The sequence below is a fragment of the Doryrhamphus excisus genome, linkage group LG19 (genome assembly GCF_037039965.1).
Source record: "Doryrhamphus excisus strain RoL-2023G ecotype Guam linkage group LG19, RoL_Dexc_Guam_v1.1, whole genome shotgun sequence".
Lineage (NCBI taxonomy): Eukaryota > Metazoa > Chordata > Actinopteri > Syngnathiformes > Syngnathidae > Doryrhamphus > Doryrhamphus excisus.
Window position 1 is genome coordinate 6021175 of NC_136375.1, and position 16031 is coordinate 6037205.

At 36.1% G+C, this 16031-nt stretch overlaps 1 protein-coding gene across 8 annotated transcripts in view; it reads right to left on the reverse strand.

Annotated features, from left to right (window-relative positions):
- Window positions 1–15948, reverse strand: part of rc3h2 (ring finger and CCCH-type domains 2) — a 28942-nt gene extending 12994 nt beyond the window's left edge. For 3 of the 8 annotated variants that reach the window (XM_058056056.2, XM_058056051.2, XM_058056059.2), the window contains exons 1-10: window positions 15606–15948; window positions 13788–13975; window positions 10102–10394; window positions 9921–10038; window positions 6112–6345; window positions 3802–3977; window positions 2567–2767; window positions 2365–2497; window positions 720–838; window positions 435–547 (exon numbers count right to left, since the gene is read on the reverse strand). In XM_058056056.2, coding sequence (XP_057912039.2) covers window positions 435–547; window positions 720–838; window positions 2365–2497; window positions 2567–2767; window positions 3802–3977; window positions 6112–6345; window positions 9921–10038; window positions 10102–10332 — 1325 coding nt within the window. In that variant the 5' untranslated portion in view covers window positions 10333–10394; window positions 13788–13975; window positions 15606–15948. Of the gene's footprint in view, window positions 1–434; window positions 548–719; window positions 839–2364; window positions 2498–2566; window positions 2768–3801; window positions 3978–6111; window positions 6346–9920; window positions 10051–10101; window positions 10395–11421; window positions 11441–12235; window positions 12654–13075; window positions 13122–13787; window positions 13976–15605 lie in introns of those variants that run through there. The other 5 variants (XM_058056052.2, XM_058056053.2, XM_058056054.2 and 2 more) reach the window with 5 other exon arrangements.
- Window positions 15949–16031: the final 83 nt, after the last annotated feature.

The window sequence follows — 16031 nt, forward strand, 5'->3', positions numbered from 1 at the left end:
AGTGAATCAGTCTATATAAAAGTGAATCAGTGGGGATAAAAGTGAATCAGTGGGTATAAAAGTGAATCAGTAGGTATAAGAGTGAATCAGTAGGTATAAAAATGAATCAGTGGGTATACAAGTGAATCAGTGGGTATAAAAGTGAATCAGTATGTCTAAAAGTGAATCAGTGGGTATAAAAGTGAATCAGAATGTCTAAAAGTGAATCGGTGGGTATAAAAGGGAAACAGTAGGTCTAAAAGTGAATCGGCGGGTATAAAAGTGAATCAGTGGGTATAAAAGTGAATCAGTGGGTATAAAAGTGAATCAGTGGGTATACAAGTGAATTAGTGGGTATAAAAGTGAATCAGTAGGTCTAAAAGTGAATCAATGCGTATACAAGTGAATCAGTAGGTATAAAAGCGAATCAGTGGGTATAAAAGAGAAGGACTCACTTCTCCAGTTCGTCCTGCGTGTGTGCAAAGGTGCAGTTGCTTCCTCGAGGACAGCCTCCCTGATGTCGGAGGTCTCTACACATACTGGTCTTATACTTGCTGTTCACCTGAGGCTGAAAACAATAATAATAATTAATAATAATAACAAGACACTGTAAGTAACAGTAAAACACTCTACAGAACTACAGTACATGTACACATTAATACACCCCGCCCCTTGCCCAAAGTCAGCTGGGATAGGCTCCAGCCTAGCCCAGAGATCCTAGTGATACATAGAAGATGTACCTGTGGAGAGTCCTGTGTCTTCTTGCTGAACTTGTGTATGAACTCCACCAGGCCCTGGACCACCAGCTTCACCGCCAACATCACCCTTTCCACTTCCTGCCAGGACGGCGCTGGATCCTCTACGCAAAGATTCCCACATAAGTGAAGAGCACTCTTGTTATGTCACCTGTCTTCCTCTTTTTAGAAAAGACTACAGCAGATCACTCCTGTCGTATCTTTGGAGGATCTTTGACTGTGTCTGTTGGTAAAGAGATGTGTGCTTCTGTCCTATAGACAATCTTTGACTAAAATTTTGGAAGTCAGCTCTTAAAAAGAGATGAGTTCGCTCCTGTCACATAGAGGATCTTTGACTATCATTTTCAGGTCTGTTGTTAAAAAGAAATGTTTTGTTATATAGAGGATCTTTGACTGATGCTTTTGAGGTACGTGCACTCCTGTTATATAGAGGATCTTTGACTTGCGTTTTTTCCGGTCAGTTCTTAAAAAGAGATGTGCATGTTCATCTTATATAAAGGATCTTTGATTAGCATTTTATACGCAAGTTCTTAAAAAGAAATGTGCACATTTGTCATATAGAGGATCTTTGACTAACATTTTTACACATAAGCTCTTAGAGAGAGATGTGCAATCCTGTCACATAGAGGATCTTTGACTGGTGTTTTTGAGGTAAGTTCTTAAAAAGAGACTTGCACTCCTGTTATATAGAGGATCTTTGACTAGCGTTTTTGAGGTAAGTTCTTAAAAAAGACTTGCACTCCTGTCACATAGAGGATCTTTGATTTGCATTTTTCAGGTCAGTTCTTAAAAAGAGATGTGCACGTTCATGTTATATAGACTAGCATTTTATACGCAAGTTCTTAAAAAGAAATGTGCACTTGTATCATATAGAGGATCTTTGACTAGCTTTCTACACATAAGCTCTTAAAAAGAGATGTGCACTCCTGTCACATAGAGGATCTTTGACTGGTGTTTTTCAGGTCAGTTCTTAAAAAGAGATGCACACATGTCTTATATAGAGGATCTTTAACTAGCATTTTATACGCAAGTTCTTAAAAAGAAATATGCACTTTTATCATATTGAGGATCTTTGACTAGCGTTTTACACATAGTAAGCTCTTAAAAAGAGATGTGCACTCCTGTCACATAGAGGATCTTTGATTTGCATTTTTCAGGTCAGTTCTTAAAAAGAGATGCGCACGTTCATGTTATATAGAGGATCTTTGATTAGCATTTTATACGCAAGTTCTTAAAAAGAAATGTGCACTTTTATCATATAGAGGATCTTTCACTCGCGTTTTACACATAAGCTCTTAAAACTCCTGTCATATAGAAGATCTTTGGCTGGTGTTTTTGAGGTAAGTTCTTAAAAAGAGACGTGCACTCCTGGTATATAGAGGATCTTTGACTTGTGTTTTTCAGGCCAGTTCTTAAAAAGAGATGCGCACATTCATCTTATATAAAGCATGTTTAACTAGCATTTTATACGCAAGTTCTTAAAAAGAGATGTGCACTCCTGCCATATAGAGGATCTTTGACTGGTATTTTTGAGGTAAGTTCTTAAAAAGAGACAGGCACTCCTGCCATATAGAGGATCTTTGACTGGTGTTTTTGAAGCAGGTCCAGTGCTAGGGTGAAAGCCAGGTACCAGGATTGTGGTCTATGTTGGCCAGCAGGTGGAGGTGAGGTCTCAGGCCGCTGAGGTTGGCAGGGTCTCCTGTCCTCTGCAGGACGATGGTCAGCTCTTGGACGCTCTTTGCAAAGGACTCAGGCGTCTGCAGCTGCACCAGGAGGGGAGAAAGGAAGCTTTTTGTTGTGGTCTAACGTGGTATGAATGACGTGCAGCAGACCTTGTCGATGATGGACTGCATGTGGGACTTGTGGACCAGGTCCCCGTACAGCAGAGAGGACCACTGCTCGGGGGAGATGCGGAGGCCGGCTTCCATGGCGATGTGGACGATCTGGGCGTCGTGTTCTCGGCGGAGAGCCTCGTACGTACGGAACTCCTCCTTCAGCTGCATGAGCGAGGAGTCCTCGTCCCGTTTAGTCACCTGACAGGGGGACAATTTGTCTTCACGTGTTTGACGTGTTTGACATGTTAGCTGCTAACATTAGCGGGAAACTAAAAATATTGTGATGATGAATCATTGACTCTTTTTAAAAATGAGAGTATTAAAAGCTACATTTGTTTCTTGAACTTTTGACAGGGAATGTTGGCTAGTAATTCCTGATTTTTATATTATTTGATTATATTATTATTATATAATTTCTCAAGTCAAACATTGTACTGTTCAATTTTTATCAAAAAAATAAAAAGAAAAATTATTAAAAAGTCTAATATAAAAAGTTTACAAATTTAGAATTTTTTAAACTTTATATTTTATAAAGAGTTTTAGGTAAAAATGTTAAAATGTGACTTTACCAGATTATATTTTTGTTAAAAAATACAAATAGTACAAATAATAATAATAAACAAATAAATTACATTTTAAATGCATTAATATTGAATATGTATTTCTTATTTAATAAATTTAATTTAAAATTAGTTTGACAAATTTTAAATTTTTTCACTTAAAAGTGAAAAAATTTAGAATGTGACTTTAGCTGTGCAATTTACATTTTAATTTAATTTGTTTGATTTTTTAAATTGTATTTTTACCACAAAATATTTAAATTCACAAACATGTAAATATTTCAGAGACAATAGATTAATATTACATTTAAAAATGCTAAAATGTGAGTTTACAATGAAGAATTGTTTTATTGTGTATTGTATGATTGAACGGTATTCGGAGGTGGCGTGCCAGGCGTCTTCAGACACGTCAAGTTGAGATGATATCAGGCAAAAGGGACGGCCCCCTTTTGTCAGAATCTGCCCTATGAGTCATCATCACAAGACGCCGTCACGCCACACGAGAAAAAAAGCTGAGGTCAGCATTTGATACGTGACCTATTTCTACATCACCTATTTCACCCTCACCTAACAGGGAGACAAATACATGTCTACATGTACTTCTACTTGACCACTAGTACTACTTATAGTACTACTTGTAGTACTAGTAGAGTTGGAGTAAGGGTGATGTACCTTGAAGCATGAGGCCCTGTAAAGCAGCTGCACCACGTGTCCTATGCTGGTCTTGGAGGCCTGAGGGAAGCGGCCCTCCAGCTTCTGCACCACAAACAGCACCAAAACCTTCCTGGACAGGGCCGAGCCGTCCTCCAGGGCCAGCAGGACCAGCTTCAGGGCGTCCTCCTGCATGGCTGAGGAGACACAGACGCGTGTCAAGTAGAACAGTCACATGGGATGTACTGTAAATAAGATCCGTGGAAGCTGGACGTGTCCTCAGACTTTGGCAACCATGGTGATATCACGAAGGGAACCAACGTCCCCAGTCAAAATCTGCCCTATGAGTTGTCATCACAGGACACCGTCATCGTCTTCTGCTTGCTATACATCCTCAAAAACAGCACAGTGATCCTGTCACAGAGGATCTTTGACGAGCAGCACGTCCTCACAAACTGCTAAGTGATCCTGTAGATAGAGGATCTTTCGCAAGCATTTTTGCAATCGATTCTCAAAAACAGATCAGAGTTCTCCTGCTATTGTTTTGTCAGAAATCATCAAAAACAGCAGAGCACTCCTATGACACAAAGGATCTTTGACTAGTGTTTTTGTAGGAGATCCTCAAAAACAGCAGAGCTCTCCTGTTATACAAAGTATCTTTGACTTGTGTTTTTGTAGGAGATCCTAAAAAACAGCAAAACACTCCTGTCATTAAAGGATTTTCATTTAGCATTTTTCAAGTAGGCACTTAAGCAGCAGAGCTTTCTAGTCCAACACAGAATCTCAGACTGGCATTTTTGAAGTAGGTCCTCAAAAACAGCAGCCCTGTCCTGCTTTGTAGAAGATAATTGACAAGGAATTTTGAAGCAGGTCTTTAAAAACAGCAGAGTTAACCTGCTATATATAGAGGATCTTTGGTTGACTGGCATTTTGGCAGTTCATTCTTCAAAACAGCAACGCATTCCTGACAAATAGAGGATCTTTGACTTGGGCTTTTGTTGGAAATCCTCAAAAACAGCAAAACACTCCGGCAATACTCAGTGTCCTCGTTTGATAAGTGTTGGTAGGACATTCTCAAAAACAGTTGAGGACTCCCTCTGATTTTTCCCCTAGTATTTTTTTCAAGTAGGTACTTAAAAACAGCAGAACTCTCCCTATTGAGGATTTTTGCTCAGCTTTTTTTTGCAGTAGATCCTCAAAACAGAGTGATCACAAAAGAGTGATCCTGTCGTATAGAGCGCTTTGACTAACACTTTTGCAGTTAATTCTCAAAAACAGCAGAGTGAACATGTAATGAAGAGGATCTTTGTTCGACTCGCAGTTTTGCAGTTCATTCCTAAAAAAAGCAGCGCATTCCTGTTAAGAAACTTTGACTTGTGTTTTTGTTGGCAATCCTCAAAAACAGCAGGACTATCATAGAGAGGATTTTTGACGAGCATTTTTCAAGTCGGTACTTCAAAACATCTCTTGGTTTCTAAAAAGTTTTTGAAGTTGGTTGAGTCATCCTGTGCTTTTGGAGTAGATTCTCAAAAACAGCAGGGATCCTGTCATAGAAAGGCTTTTTGACAAGTGTTTTTGGAGTAGATTCTCAAAAACAGCAGGGATCCTGTCATATAGAGGATTTTTGACAAGTACTTTTGGAGTAGATTCTCAAAAACAGCAGGGGTCCTGTCATATAGAGGATTTTTAACAAGTATTTTTGGAGTAGATTCTCAAAAACAGCAAGGATCCTGTCATATAGAGGATTTTTGACAAGTACGTTTGGAATAGATTCTCAAAAACAGCAGAGATCCTGTCATATAGAGGATTTTTGACAAGTGCCTTTGGGGTAGATTCTTAAAAACAGCAGGGATCCTGTCATATGGAGGATTTTTAACAAGTATTTTTGGAGTAGATTCTCAAAAACAGCAAGGATCCTGTCATATAGAGGATTTTTAACAAGTATTTTTGGAGTAGATTCTCAAAAACAGCAAGGATCCTGTCATATAGAGGATTTTTGACAAGTGCTTTTGGAGTAGATTCTCAAAAATAGCAGGGATCCTGTTGTATAGAGGATTTTTAGCAAGGATTTTTCAAGTAGGTCCTTAAAAACAGCAGAATGATTTTTGACTCGTGTTTTGGGAGTAGATTTTCAAAAAGAGGAGGATTTTGGCAAGGATTTTCAAGTAGGTCCTTCAAAAAATAGCAGAGCTCTGTTGCCCAATAGAGGATCTTTGACAAGCATTTTTGCTGTAGATCCTGACAAACATCTTGATGGTGGTTTCAGAAGTTCCTAAATGAACGTGCATGCAGAGAAGAGTGTGAAGGTATTGGGTCTGAGGCCATACCCACCGGGCCCCAGGAACTGGCACCCCCGTGCCCGCACGGCCGCCCAGAGGTTGGCAGACAGCTGCTGGGGGTTCTGGTGCTGCAGGATGAGCTCGGTGACCGTGCGCTCGCCCAGCGAGCGGCCCGCCCTGACGGCTCGCAGGCGCCCCTCCTCCTCCACCAGCTGGCAGTTGACCAGCGTCACCAACTTCCTCTGCATGGGCCGACTGAGCGCGCTCGGACTGGACGGCGCCACACCTGAGACGGGTCAAAGATTGGAGGTGAAACAGTGCGGCACCATTTTACCGACATTACGGACTTTATGGACACACCAAGCTTGCAATATTACTTTGTCGTCTTTTCACTTCTTTTTACACTTTAACACTTTTCTTGTTAGCACTGCACTGCAATTGGGGACTAGATTACTTTATTTTGGTCTTATTTACTTTTATTACACTGCAGGTTAACTTCAATGATGTCAATAATGTTAAGTATTTAAGTATTAATTATTTTTGCTTTATTTTCATTTCCTTTCATTGTGCAGACGGTTAGCTTATTTTTTTTACACTTTTACAACACTTAATGTTAAGTAGCACAAAGTAGTAGTATTTTTACTTTACTTTAGTTTCATGAAACAGCGAGGTTACCTTCCTTTTACACTTGCATGACAGTTAATAATGCTAAAAGGCACAAAGGGTGAGTATTTTTTACTTTATTCTAGTTTTACTTAGCTTCATTAAACAGAATTTTAACTTATTTTTCCATTTGCATGACAGTTAATAATGTTACAAGTTCCACTATACAGTGGGTTAACTTCTTTTTACACTTGTGTGACAGTTAATAATGCTAAAAGGCACAAAAGGTGAGTATTTTTACTTTATTATGGTTTTATTTAGCTTCATTAAACAGAATTTTAACTTCTTTTTATATTTGTATGACAGTTAATAATGTTACAAGTTCCACTATACAGTTGATTAACTTCTTTTTACACTTGTGTGACAGTTAATAATGCTAAAAGGCACAAAGGGTGAGTATTTTTTACTTTATTCTAGTTTTATTTAGCTTCATTAAACAGAATTTTAACTTATTTTTCCATTTGCATGACAGTTAATAATGTTACAAGTTCCACTATACAGTTGATTAACTTCTTTTTACACTTGTGTGACAGTTAATAATGCTAACAGGCACAAAGGGTGAGTATTTTTTACTTTATTCTAGTTTTATTTAGCTTCATTAAACAGAATTTTAACTTATTTTTTCATTTGCATGACAGTTAATAATGTTACAAGTTCCACTATACAGTGGGTTAACTTCTTTTTACACTTGTGTGACAGTTAATAATGCTAAAAGGCACAAAAGGTGAGTATTTTTACTTTATTATGGTTTTATTTAGCTTCATTAAACAGAATTTTAACTTCTTTTTATATTTGTATGACAGTTAATAATGTTACAAGTTCCACTATACAGTTGATTAACTTCTTTTTACACTTGTGTGACAGTTAATAATGCTAAAAGGCACAAAGGGTGAGTATTTTTTACTTTATTCTAGTTTTATTTAGCTTCATTAAACAGAATTTTAACTTATTTTTCCATTTGCATGACAGTTAATAATGTTACAAGTTCCACTATACAGTTGATTAACTTCTTTTTACACTTGTGTGACAGTTAATAATGCTAACAGGCACAAAGGGTGAGTATTTTTTACTTTATTCTAGTTTTATTTAGCTTCATTAAACAGAATTTTAACTTATTTTTTCATTTGCATGACAGTTAATAATGTTACAAGTTCCACTATACAGTGGGTTAACTTCTTTTTACACTTGTGTGACAGTTAATAATGCTAAAAGGCACAAAAGGTGAGTATTTTTACTTTATTATGGTTTTATTTAGCTTCATTAAACAGAATTTTAACTTCTTTTTATATTTGTATGACAGTTAATAATGTTACAAGTTCCACTATACAGTTGATTAACTTCTTTTTACACTTGTGTGACAGTTAATAATGCTAAAAGGCACAAAGGGTGAGTATTTTTTACTTTATTCTAGTTTTATTTAGCTTCATTAAACAGAATTTTAACTTATTTTTCCATTTGCATGACAGTTAATAATGTTACAAGTTCCACTATACAGTTGATTAACTTCTTTTTACACTTGTGTGACAGTTAATAATGCTAACAGGCACAAAGGGTGAGTATTTTTTACTTTATTCTAGTTTTATTTAGCTTCATTAAACAGAATTTTAACTTATTTTTTCATTTGCATGACAGTTAATAATGTTACAAGTTCCACTATACAGTGGGTTAACTTCTTTTTACACTTGTGTGACAGTTAATAATGCTAAAAGGCACAAAAGGTGAGTATTTTTACTTTATTATGGTTTTATTTAGCTTCATTAAACAGAATTTTAACTTCTTTTTATATTTGTATGACAGTTAATAATGTTACAAGTTCCACTATACAGTTGATTAACTTCTTTTTACACTTGCATGACAGTTAATAATGCTAAAAGGCACAAAGGGTGAGTATTTTTTACTTTATTATGGTTTTATTTAGCTTCATTAAACAGAATTTTAACTTCTTTTTACATTTGCATGACAGTTAATGTTACAAGTTCCATTATACAGTGGGTTAACTTCTCTTTACACTTGTGTGACAGTTAATAATGCTAAAAGGCACAAAAGATGAGTATTTTTACTTTATTATGGTTTTATTTAGCTTCATTAAACAGAATTTTAACTTCTTTTTATATTTGTATGACAGTTAATAATGTTACAAGTTCCACTATACAGTTGATTAACTTCTTTTTACACTTGTGTGACAGTTAATAATGCTAAAAGGCACAAAGGGTGAGTATTTTTTACTTTATTCTAGTTTTATTTAGCTTCATTAAACAGAATTTTAACTTCTTTTTTCATTTGCATGACAGTTAATAATGTTACAAGTTCCACTATACAGTGGGTTAACTTCTTTTTACACTTGTGTGACAGTTAATAATGCTAAAAGGCACAAAAGGTGAGTGTTTTTACTTTATTATGGTTTTATTTAGCTTCATTAAACAGAATTTTAACTTCTTTTTATATTTGTATGACAGTTAATAATGTTACAAGTTCCACTATACAGTTGATTAACTTCTTTTTACACTTGCATGACAGTTAATAATGCTAAAAAGCACAAAGGGTGAGTGTTTTTTTACTTTATTCTGGTTTTATTTGGCTTCATTAAACAGAATTTTAACTTCTTTTTACATTTGCATGACAGTTAATAATGTTACAAGTTCCATTATACAGTGGATTAACTTCTTTTTACACTTGTTTGACAGTTAATAATGCTAAAAGGCACAAAGGGTGAGTATTTCTACTTTACTGTGGCTTTATTTAGCTTCATTAAACAGAAGTTGAACTTCTTTTAACACTTCCTTTTACACTTGCATGACACTTGATTCATGTTAAAAAGCACCAAAAGGTGACATTTATTTTTAAATGTAATCATTTATTTTTTGTTTTCCATAGTTTCATTACACAGCCGGTTCATTTCTTTTTAACTTCAATAACAGCTGATCTCAAAGCGTGAGTATTTTTACTTTTTGTTGTTTTATTTAATGTCATTATACGGTGGTTAGCTTCTTTTTCCGCTTGTATGAGAGGTAATGATGTTACAAAGTGCAAAGGTCGAGTATTTTATTTTAATTTTTATTAATCAGGGGCCGTTGCCTTTTATGATGGCCACGAGTTCCACTGCATTTATGATAAAAGTATTCTTGATGTTCTTTCGGGTTTGTCAACTTTTGGTTCAAATGTTTTTCATGAGAAATGTTGTGTTGTGTCCAAGCCCACCTTTTGCACCACTGATTGGTTTGAGATAGAGCGCCATGTCCTCCACGCACGCCCTGCAGGCGTCATAGTGTCCCACGTCGGCCGCACTGCCCAGGCTGACGGGCGGCACATCAGGAAGCTAAAAGACAAGCTGTCCATCACATTCCAAAGTCAACCCTCCCAGTTTCCTGCCTGCACTCACCCGAGACCCCAGCAGCTGCAGCAGGGCGCAATTGACGGGCAGCAGGTCGATGTCGGTGCTGATGGGCGTCTGGTCGAAGGGGCAGGCCTTGCGATGCAGCTTGTGCAGGCAGGCGCGGCACACCGTGTGCGAGCAGCCCAGGCTGACGGGCTGGTGGCCGCTGCTGTCGAAGTCATTGTAGCAGATGGGGCAGGACAGGAACTCCGTCCACTGGGCCGCCTGCACCGGCATCGCGGGGGCTCAGGGGGACCACATGTCAACGGGGGCCGGCGACGTCTCCTGCGGGCCACTGACTGGGGGATGCCAAACGGGGCGTTAGGGAGTTGCGGGACGCTGAATTACATCAACAAAGCACATGAAAGGCTTCAAAGGGCTTCAGTCCCATGGGTGGGATTTTGGGGTGGGTCGCTGTCATCAACCAATCCGATTGGCTGCTGCTTCAGACTGGATTCAAGTCATGTCATTGAGTCAAGTCATTAGAACTCTGCTGATTTGAATCCCTTGGTACCCTTATGGGTTGGGGTCAAAATATGTCACTTTCATGACCAATGGCCAATTACAGCCAATCTTGTGCTAAGCCCCGCCCCCCCAAAAAAAAATATTTTGACAGCCATACTTTTCATCCACCATGATGATATTTTGAAACTAAAATAGGTACACTCACTTGACTATGACTTGACGGCCATTTTGTATTACATAAGCTGCTATTGTGTGAGAAATTACAAGCTAATCGCATCTGTGGGATAAAGGTTGTGGCATTTGTGTGGATCAAAATGTGCCAAGATGCGTTCTAAAAGTCTCTCCTAAAAGTTTCATGACGATTAAACAAATGGCCAATGAGCTACGGCCGATTCTATGCTAAGCCCCGCCCCCTAAAAAACACATTTTGGCTGCTGGTGACTTTCCACCAATTTCTGAAAAATTCCATATTTGGATGTTTAATAATGACATTATGAAAATATAATAAATACACTGTATGGTTGGCATTTAAATTTATGATATAAAAAAATTATGAAATACAAACATTGTAATATTTTTTATATTTAAATTAATATTAAAATTAACTGTTTTAATTTAATTAATTATATAATTCATTAATGAAATGAATAAATACAAATGTAAAACAAAATCTGATTTAACTTAAGTTAAATGACATGTCATTTGATTAAATAAAAATAAAAATAAAAATAAAAATAAAAATAAAAATAAAAATAAAAATAAAAATAAAAATAAAAATAAAAATAAAAATAAAAATAAAAATAAAAATAAAAATAAAAATAAAAATAAAAATAAAAATAAAAATAAAAATACCTCCATTACCTTCTGTTCAGGAGATTCCTCAACACAGTAGAGATGCAGGTAATATCTTTAAAATAATAATAATAACAATAATATTGATAACATTAAATAAACATGAAATCATTTAAATTTCTGATATTAAAAATTATGAAATACAAACATTGTAATATTTTTAATATTTAAAATAATATTAAAATTAACTGTTTTAATTTAATTAATTATATAATTCATGAATAAAATAAATAAATACAAATGTAAGCCAAAATCTAATTTAACTCAAGTTAAATGACATGTCATTTGATTAAACAAAAACAATAAAAATAAAAATAAAAATAAAAATAAAAATAAAAATAAAAATAAAAATAAAAATAAAAATAAAAATAAAAATAAAAATAAAAATAAAAATAAAAATAAAAATAAAAATAAAAATAAAAACTTTCCACCAATTTCTCTAAAATTCCATATTTGGATGTTTAATAATGACATTATGAAAATATAATAAAGACATTTTATAGTTGGCTGTGGTTTGACAGTCATTTTGAATGACACATGCTGCTATTGTACATGAAATTTCAAGCTAACGACAGTTATAGGATCAAAGTTGTGGCCAAAATACCCCAAGATGTCTTCTGAGAGTGTCACATGATTGGACAAATGGCCGAAAGGTTGGCAGACGGGAAAAGCACGATTAGTCTGGCTTTTGTTGTGCATTGCATAACATCAGATTAAGTTCTTCACAAGCCATTGCTAGCATTTGTCATCCTCATTGTAACATGAGAGAAGAAGAATAGGGCTCAGTGTGCTGTATAGGCCTTAGGGTTAGGGTTAGGGTTACCTTCCCAGGCCTCCGTACCTTCCCATGGCTCGGTACCTTCCCAGGCCTCCGTACCTTCCCAGGGCTCCACGGCGTCATGTTCCCTTCCTTGCCAAATTTAAGCGCCACAAGGAGCACGAGTGCACCCCCAGCGCTCCCAGCCGCAGAGTCGGCCGCGGCGCAAGGAGCTTTAAGCGGTGTGTGTCTTGGCCTTGCATCAAGCCAGAGAAAGGGGAGTGGCGTCGGCGTCAGAGAGCCGCAAAGGAGTCACGTTGCAACTCGCACCTGTTCCTCTTCCTCAACAACTGTTATATCCTGTTTTCCTCCTGTTCCGCACACACACAGCTGCCCCCAACATGCTGTACTTCCATCACGTCTAATACTACTTCACACTGGCTCTCCTGATCGCTGACCCCCCCCCACACACACACACACTTTCAACTTCTTAGGCCAACTGGTTTTGAACGTTCTGTACCTTTGCCACTTGAGCTACGACAGACTGGACCAGCTGTGTTCAGCAGGCGGCCCTCGGACCAACATCACAGCGGCCCCCGCCCCCGCCCCCTCCCCAACCGTCACTTTAAAACTCTGGGACTAACAAACAGTCTCAAACGCAGCACAGCAGGCTTGGAATGGAAGGATCTTAAATCATATCTTTGGAAACATAGTTTCAACCCTTGGAGCAAAACACCCTCCACCTTCTTAAAAACGCCCAAGCACGCTTTTTTTTATTACATAAAGAAATATTATCTTAATTAATAATTAATTTTATTGAATTTATTATTATATTTATTTATTATTATTACTTCATTTAATTTCATTTCATTTGAAATAAAATGACATTTAAATCCAATACATTACCTTCTGTTCAGGAGATTCCTCAACACAGTAGAGATGCTGGTAATATCTTTAAAATAATAATAATAACAATAATATTGATAACATTAAATAAACATGAAATCATTTAAATTTAAGATATTTTTAAAAACATTTTAATGGAATACAAACATTGTAATATTTTTTTTTAGATTTAAATTAATATTAAAGTTAACTGTTTTAATTTAATTAATTATATAATTCATTAATGAAATAAATAAATACAAATGTAAAACTAAATCTAATTTAACTTAAGTTAAATGACACGTCATTTGATCAAATGAGAATAAAAATAAAAATAAAAATAAAAATAAAAATAAAAATAAAAATAAAAATAAAAATAAAAATAAAAATAAAAATAAAAATAAAAATAAAAATAAAAATAAAAATAAAAATAAAAATAAAAATAAAAATAAAAATAAAAATAAAAATAAAAATATCTAAATTGAATTGAATTGAATGTAATTTCATGACATTGAAATCTATCCTAGATCTTTGGCTAGTGTGTTTTCTTCAAATTTTCAAAAAAGGATGAAGTTAATAATAAAATAATAATAAAATAAATGTCATTTTTGAAAAAAATCTTGGTGTGGAGTTTTTTGCGTGTGGTAAATCTTCAAATCGACAGAGTGCTCCTGTCACATAGAGGATCTTTGAGGAGGTGTTAATGTGAACAATCAGACGTGTGAAGATTAACCTGAAAGCGTTGCCTTTGTCTGTGACGGCGCCGTGTGTCATGTGCTGATTCAAGATGGAAGCCTGTGTCCGTGCCGTCCGAGTACTTGGCGTGTCTGCAGCTGTCAAAGATGTCATCTGTCTGGGCGTGCGTGTCACATGACCTGGTCTGGTGAGCCCGGGGGTGGGGGGGTATCAGGCTGCAGTTTCCTTGGGCGGGAAAAAAAGGGAGCTTGTTGGGGGTCTTTAACCTTTCATCACATGAAACTTATTTACAGCTCGTAGAACACAGAAGGACTTTCTCACAGTGCAGAAAACACAAACCACAGAAAGCAGTCAAACTGGGACTGATTAACTCGGCTAACTAAACTTGGCACAGCTAGCTGCCATAAAGGAACAATACACGCTACTAATGCCAGCTCTACCAACGCTAAATAACTAAAGCGAACTCTAACCCAACTCACTAGCAAAACATTTCAATGTCCCACAATTAAAAAAAAAATCTATCAAAATCTTAAATTAAAAAAATTAATTAAATTCAAATAATTAAATCATAAATTATATTATTATATAAACAATAAATTAAATAATTTTAATTAAAAAAGAAGCTTGATTAAAAAATGATTTTTAAAAAAATTTAACTTTTTTTTTAATCAAGATGACTAAAGCCTGAATGACCAAAATAAAAACAAAACATGTAATTGAAAATCTGGACAAAAAATACTAAAAAAAATGAATGCAGTTCACAATTTAGAATTAAATATGTTTTTTAAAAACACATTTTTATGTATGACTGAACATTTTTAGTTTCCATAATTGAATTTTTTGTTTTAATGTCTCAAAATCTCTAAGAAAATAATAACTGAAAATGGCTCACAGCCTGAGAAGAACATTAAAAAAGTCAAGAAAAAAAGATGACTAAAATATGAAAATTACCCCCAAAAAATTAAGAAAAGAAATTAAGAAAAAAAAATTAAGTAAAAATAAAAATAAAATAAAATATATTTGTGAAAAAATACAAAAAATTGAATGTGATTCACAGTATAGAATTTTTAAAAAATAACTCATAACTCAATAATTGTAAATAATTACACAATTATTTTTTTTAATTACAATAATAAAAATGTCTCAAAATCTCAAACTAAATGAAAACTGAAAATGGATCACCAAACACCAAGATTGGAATATTAAAAATGACTAAAACATGAATTTTAAAAGTACAATTATTTTTAAATATTTCAATTATAATTTTTTTTCTAAAAAAAATAAAATAAAAACAAAAATGTCTCACAAAAAGAGAAGAACAAAACATTTTTTTTCAAAATTGAAAATGGGGAAAACATGAAAATGCAACAAAAGAAAAATTTACAATCAAAATTAAATTAAAAGGACACAAATCTGAGCAGTAAAGGCGCCAAAATGATTCAAAATAACAAAACAAAATCTGAAAATGATCCTAAAAGAGGTGAAAATTGCTCCTGATCCTGTGTGGGTTCTCTCCAGGTTCCTCCCACATCCACAAGCATGCAAGCTAGGCTCATTGGGGACGCTAAATGAGCGCGAAGGTCCGTGTTTTCCGTTCACATCGTCCGCTGGGGTAGGCTCCAGCTCAGGCCATTCCAAACTCCGATCCACAAGTGCACGTTTAAGTCAAGTTTAAGTCAGAGGAGGAGGAGACATGACTTTTGTCACATTGTTAAGTGGGTTCCATCATCATGACAACCATACTTTGGTTCTGCCAAAAAACATCCACGCACCACCTGCCTGTTCCTCTTCCTCCCGTCCTGCACCAACGAGCAGGAAAAAAACAAGTGAAAGTTGAAGAAAAAGAGGAACTTACCTCATACACACCCCCTCCGCACAAACATTCTTCCACAGGACCGAAGAGCTGTCAAGCCTCGACGCTTTGGGTTTTGTCCGCCCGACCCGAGCCACCGGCGGCTCGCTTGCTCAGACGCTCCGCCGGTGATGGAGCCTCCTCAGTCGGCCACGGCGCTGCGCGGGCGGCCGCTCATCGCCGCGCACCTCCGGGCCAAAGCAAGGTGCGGTTCTTACTCCGCCATGCGAGAGCACAAAATGACGGTGGTGCTCCGCACGCGGAGGCGCGCTCGGGCACTATTTACACGGAGCGAGCAAGGATATGAAAACACAAAATGTAATGAAAAAATAAAAAGAGTGGGCAAGCCGGAACAAGCCGCTTTTTAGAGGCGTGGGCTGGCTGCTGTTAAAGAAACAGGACGGTCATATTTGATTTGTTCCTTATGCT